We start from the raw sequence: 6,094 nt of genomic DNA, 5'->3' as shown, positions 1-6,094 counted from the left end.
GTGTATGTGTTTGCATGTGTGTATATGTGTTTGTGTGTGTGTATGTGCACATGGAGAAGACAAAGGTTAGCATTAGGTGTCTTCCTCAATCCTTCTTCGCCTATTTTATTTTATTTTATTTTATTTTATTTTATTTTATTTTACGAGTCAGCAGGATTTTTCTGGCTTTGCTCCCCCAGCTACCACACTAGCTTCTGTGGGCTTTCTATGTGGGTGCCTGGGATCTGAACTCAGGTCCTCATGCTTGCTTGGCAAAAACCTTACCAACGAAGCCACTTCCCCATCCCAGTCATTTCCTATTAGGATTTATTAGGGACAGTGCAATCGTGTGGTCAAGACAGATTTTGTTATGAGAAAACCAAGATGTGCCTACCTTAGGATTCTTCCCAATTTTGCTTAATAAATATGTTTGCTTTGGGGGCAAGGGGTGGGGAGAGGCAGAGACAGAGACAGACAGACAAAGAATGAGAGAGTGTGTGTATGTGTCTGTGTGTGTGTGTGTGTGTGTGTGTGTGTGTGTGAGAGAGAGAGAGAGAGAGAGAGAGAGAGAGAGAGAGAGAGAGAACCTGGCCTTGAGTCCTGGCACTACCTACCACTTGCAAACTGACTTCACTAAGCATTTATATGTATATGTATATGATGTATATGTATATGTATATATATGAATTATTATCATTATGTAAAATATATCTCTCTGTCTCTGTTTCTCTTTCTGTGTCTCTCTCCCTGTCTCTGTCTTTGTCTCCCTCTGTTCACAAGTGGAAGTCAGAGAACATCATATAGGAAACAGTTCTCTCCATCCACTATATGGTTCCAGGGATCAAACTCAGGTCTTCAAGCTTGGCAGCAAGCACCCTTACCTATTGAGTCATTTTACTGATTCAAAAGCTATGTCTTTTAAAATTAGAAATAAAGAAGTCCTTTCCCCTTCTCTCCTTTCTTTTGAAACAGCCTTGCTATGTGTCCAAGACTGGCCTGGTATTCATTATATAGCCCCAAAATACAACTTTTTTGTTTATTTTTGTTTTTTGAGACTGGGTTTCTCTGTGTAGCCTTGGCTGTCCTGGAACTTGCTCTGTAGACCAGGCTGGCCTTGAACCAGAAGATCCACCTGCCTCTGCCTCTTCAAGTGCTGGGATTAAAGGTACGTATCATCACAGGCTGGCTAAAAATATGAATTTTAAATGATTGTAAAACCAGCCTGGCATATCCCAGCATGGATTTTCTAGGGCTTGGGAATCAAGAATCTCTTTCCTCCGATATCCAAATTAATTGTATTCTGCTATTTTTTAACAGTTTAACTTTTTTTTTCTTTTAAGACAGTGGCTTGCTATATAGACCAAGCTGGCTTTGTACTCACAAAGATTCTCCTGCCTCCCTCTCAAGTGTTGGGGTCAAAGGTGTGTACCACCACATCTGACACAAAAAAACATTTCTTTGCTCCTTCCCAGATTTTTCCCAAATGCACGGTGGTACCTTCCACTAGAAGATTCTAAGCTAAGGCAGTTCCTTGAGGAAGGGAATTCTTGCAGCTTTTGGCTGTCAAGATGTCAGAGTTCTGACTTCAGTCTAGACCCTCACTCAGCCCAATGTCAGGTGTTGATCACTAGCCATCCTATTACCCTTGATTAGTGACAGCTGTGGTTTGGTGACCAGTTTACACTTTTCTTTTAAAAATTCATGTATTTATTCCCAGGCAGAGGTGGCACACGCCTTTAATCCCAGCACTTGGGGGGCAGAGGCAGGTGGATCTCTATGAGTGTGAGGCCAGCCTGGTCTACAGAGTGAATTCTAGGCCAGCCAGGGCTACATAGTGAGATCCTGCCTTAAAACATTCACTAAGCCGGGCGGTGGTGGCGCACACCTTTAATCCCAGCACTTGGGAGGCAGAGACAGGCGGATCTCTGAGTTCGAGGCCAGCCTGGTCTACAGAGTGAGTTCCAGGACAGCCAGGGCTATACAGAGAAACCCTGTCTCAAAAAACCAAAAAAAAAAAAAAAAAACCCAACAACAACAGCAACAACAAAAAAAAATTCACTAAAATGCTAACAAGCAGAAACTGAAGAGATGGCTCAGCAGTTAAGAGCACTTCTGCTCTTCCAGAGGATCCAGGTTCTGTTTCCAGAGCCCGTATCTAGTGGTTCATAACTGCCGATAACTCCAGCCCCAGGGGATAGTATATTCTGCCCCCTACAGACAATCCCACACAAATCTCATATGCTCACACAGATGGACATGGAAATACATAAGTTAAAAGTAATAAACCTTTAAAATAAGTAAATAGAGCTGGAGATTGGTTCAGTGGTAGGAACACTGTTGTTCTTGGAGAGGACCCAGGTTCTATTCCCAATACTCACATGGAGGCCCATAACCATCTATAACCCTAGTTCCAGGGGTTCTGACATCCGTTTCTAATATTCACTATCCCAGGCACACACATGTTGCACAGAGATGTTACACATGCACACACATGTTACACAGGCAAAATACTCATACCCATAAAAATAATATATCAAAAATAATTAAGTATATAAAGACAAGTAATTATTTATTAATAAATCAATTATTTAAAACAAATTGATTATTATTTCATTATTAATTAATTAATTAAGATGCTGATAACTCTCCCCTGAATTGTACTACTGATGACAGCTGAGGGCAGTCTTTGGTCTTTACATGTTTTGTCCTATAACCTTTTTATGTTCAATATATAAGTATATATTGTATTATGAGTATAGATCTAAAACATCCATTTCACTGGTGGTACTATTCCATAGCATGTATGTCATAGCCACCTAGAGAGGTGGGTGTGGTGGCATATCTTCAAGTTGTTATTAGTCAGGAGGCCACAGGTGACTGCTGGGATTGGTGTTCTCAGCCCCGAACAAGGCTTTAGACAGTGTTCGACTTGTGTAAAGTCTCTTTTAGGTGCCTGACCACTCCCATTCATTCATTCATTCATTCATTCATTCATTCATTTGTTCATTCATACATCACTGTGGTCAGGCACCTTCCCCAGGTGCCTCCTGGCTTGGGTTGTGAGTTGCAGTGCTTCCGTTTGTAAGATGCAGACCCCTCACAAGCACACAAACCTTCTTGTGTGGTTTTCAGACACTGTGTGGATTTAGTGGAGTAGAGAATCAGAAGGTGGTGTTGCTAGAAGGGTCCTTAGCAACCATCACTTGTCAGATGAGGAGTAACAGAGGAGGAGGGTGGAAACCAGAGCAGGAAAACAGGCATGTCCAAGGTCATACCATGTACACATACTCAAGGCTGGCATAGCAGGCTCTCTAACCTGTTACCCTCAGTTTTAGGCCTCCAGTTCCAGGCATTATGGCTGCACCTATCTCTGGTCACCTCTATTGTTTGAGAGATTATATTGGCCAAATTGACCCCACCCTACCTCCAATCTGCAGTCCTGGAGGAGGGGGCAAGTGATTGAACTGTGTGTTTCTCCCATAGCAGGGCACTACTCCTCTGCACCTCGCTGTGAAGCACAACTTTCCTGGCCTTGTCCAGCTCCTCATAGATGCCCACAGTGATCTGGACGCAGTGGACATTGTGAGTGACTGCAAAAACCAACCATTCAGACCCAGGGGTCTCCCAGCATGACCTAGAGTCGAGAAATTAATTTCCACTTTTAGCTTTTCAAGGTTGTTGGTTTATTTTTATTTGTGTGTGTGTTTGGGTGCACATGAGTGTGAGTATGTGCTCCCTGTGTGACGGTGCCCTGGGAGGCAGAGGAGCATAAAATCTTCCGGAGCTGGAGTTCCAGGCAGCTGTGGGCTATCCGATGTGGGTGCTGGGAATTTAACTAGGATCCTCTGCAAGAATAGTGCTTGCTCTAAGTCACAAAGCCACCTCTCCAGCCTATTTTATTTTATTTTATTTTTTTGAGTCAGTGTCTCTGTGTAGTCCTGGCTGTCCTGGAACCTACGATGTAGACCAGACCGGCCTTGAACTCAGAGAGATCTGTGATCCCTGCCTCTGCCTCCTGAGTGCTGGGATTAAAAGCATGTGCCACTGTGCCTGGCTCCCCATATGCTTTTTGCAGGCTTTATTCTCCCCCTCATCTTCTCTCCAGAAGCAGCAGACTCCCCTCCACCTTGCTGCCGAGCATGCCTGGCAGGACGTAGCAGAGATGCTCTTCATTGCTGGCATTGACTTAAGCTTGAGAGATAAGGTACCTGTGCCCTGAGCAGCCCCCTGTTCAAGTTTCCACGGCCTTCTCCACACCAGACATGGCTTCCAATGCCAATATCAATAAAGACACATAAATATAATAATAACACTGTTATATTATTATTATTCCATATCTATACCATGCAGCCCAGAAAACCTTTCTGTTTCCAGTGTGAACGACTGGAAACACTTCCGTTAGGCAGGAGGTTTTGTTGTAAGTTCAGAGACAGCCCTGCCCTGCCTCATACCAGTTTCCCTCTGCCTCTGTCTTTGCAGCAAGGAAAAACAGCCTTGGCAGTGGCCGCCCGTAGCAACCATGTCAGCCTCGTGGACATGATCATAAAAGCTGACCGTTTCTACCGATGGGAGAAGGTACAACCCCCATTGATCTCTCCAGCCTTGGGTGTGCATGGAACCGCAACCAATTTTGGGGACCCTATCTCTAAGTGGGTGGTCATCTCTGCTTTGTGTATCATCAAGATTATGAGGAGCTGGATAGGCAAGCATCCAGCCACACCGAGATGAGGCAGACTTGGGTCTGTGCTGGCAGGATCCTGGCCAAGAAATAAATTGGCTTGAATACATAAACTTCATGATGATAAAGAAATGGTGTGTGAACAGAGAGGTCTCTGGCTGGAGGCTTCCTGGAGGAAGTGGCTGTGACTGTGGCAGTGGGTTGAAAGTCAGGGAGGTGGGTTCTAGGTGGAAGAACGGTGTGAGTGAGTTGGGGTCCAGTGGTCAAGGCACACGGCACAGTCAGACAGGGTGGCAGACATGAAGTCACAGACCCATGCTGAGTCAGGCCCCCAGGATCTGTATCACTTGTATCATGAAGAGCTTGCGGGAAGGCCCCGATGGCTCCTGCACTTTTGGGATCTGCCCCACAGGACCACCTTTCATGCAGGGATGGCAGTCACCTCTCTCAGAAGAACTTAACCTTTAAGCAAGACCATCGGCAGGAAACGCAGCAGCTCCGCTCCGCGCTTTGGCAACTGGCCTCCCGGTATCTGAGGCCCAATGAGTGGAAGAAACTGGCCTACTCCTGGCAGTTCACAGAGGCTCATGTCTGTGCCATTGAGCAGCAGTGGACAGGTACTGCATTACCCTGCCCTACTCCAGGGCAGCCTGTGGTTGGGGGCATGTGAGGTGAGTCCTGTGTTCTGTGCTTTTGGGGATAGAAGCTTGTGTGGCCGGCAGCCCAGCTCTACTCCACTTCCAAAGCTCTCCTGACTTCTTGCACAGGCTCTGCATCCCTATTCTACCTCCTTTATGATCTTGAGTTTTCCAGAATCAGCTGGGACCCAAACTCACTGTTTATACACTCAGCTAACACCATTCCCAGGGAGCCGAGTGGGTAGGGGGGAGTGGCGACTGTTGTCACTGTTAATTAATCAGTTTAGACATCTTGGCCCTGGTACAAAGGAATGGAAAAAGAATAGAAAGAAAGCATATCGTGCCAGCGCGATGACTCAGTATATACATGTATGTATGGTATATGGGTGTGTGATGTATATGAATGTGTGTGCATGTGCATATGATGTGTGCCCCTGTGGCTTTTCATGTGGAGACTGGAGAGGGGCACCGAGTGTCCTGCTTCATCACTCTTCCTGTCTCACTAAAGCTGAAGTTTGCTGGGTTTTGGCTAGGCTGGGTGGCTAACAAACCCTAGTGATGCTTCTTTCTCTGCACATCTCCCACTCCCAGCATTGAGGTTAAAGGTGCACGGAGCCATGCCCAGCCTTTACATGAGTGTCGTGGGTCTGAGGGCAAGTCCTCACGTTTGCACATTGGGTGTTCTTACCCACTGAGTCGTTGCCCCAGCACAATATACTTTGTTTCTTTTTCTCTCTCTCTTTTTTTCTTTCTCTTTCTTTCTTTCTTTCTTTCTTTCTTTCTTTCTTTCTTTCTTTCT

At 45.5% G+C, this 6,094-nt stretch overlaps 1 protein-coding gene across 1 annotated transcript in view; it reads left to right on the top strand.

Annotated features, from left to right (window-relative positions):
- The window catches only part of Ankdd1a (ankyrin repeat and death domain containing 1A), a 21,915-nt gene that overhangs the window by 14,094 nt on the left and 1,727 nt on the right, over positions 1-6,094 (top strand). Inside the window, exons 10-13 of the mRNA XM_028752384.1 lie at positions 3,463-3,561; positions 4,085-4,183; positions 4,459-4,554; positions 5,070-5,274. Of these exons, the coding sequence (XP_028608217.1) occupies positions 3,463-3,561; positions 4,085-4,183; positions 4,459-4,554; positions 5,070-5,274 (499 nt within the window). The remainder of the gene's footprint in view (positions 1-3,462; positions 3,562-4,084; positions 4,184-4,458; positions 4,555-5,069; positions 5,275-6,094) is intronic.

Source organism: Grammomys surdaster, unplaced genomic scaffold (assembly GCF_004785775.1).
Source record: "Grammomys surdaster isolate TR1022 unplaced genomic scaffold, NIH_TR_1.0 125896, whole genome shotgun sequence".
Lineage (NCBI taxonomy): Eukaryota > Metazoa > Chordata > Mammalia > Rodentia > Muridae > Grammomys > Grammomys surdaster.
The sequence above is the reverse complement of the archived record's forward strand: the minus strand, read 5'-3'. Positions and strand labels throughout refer to the sequence as shown.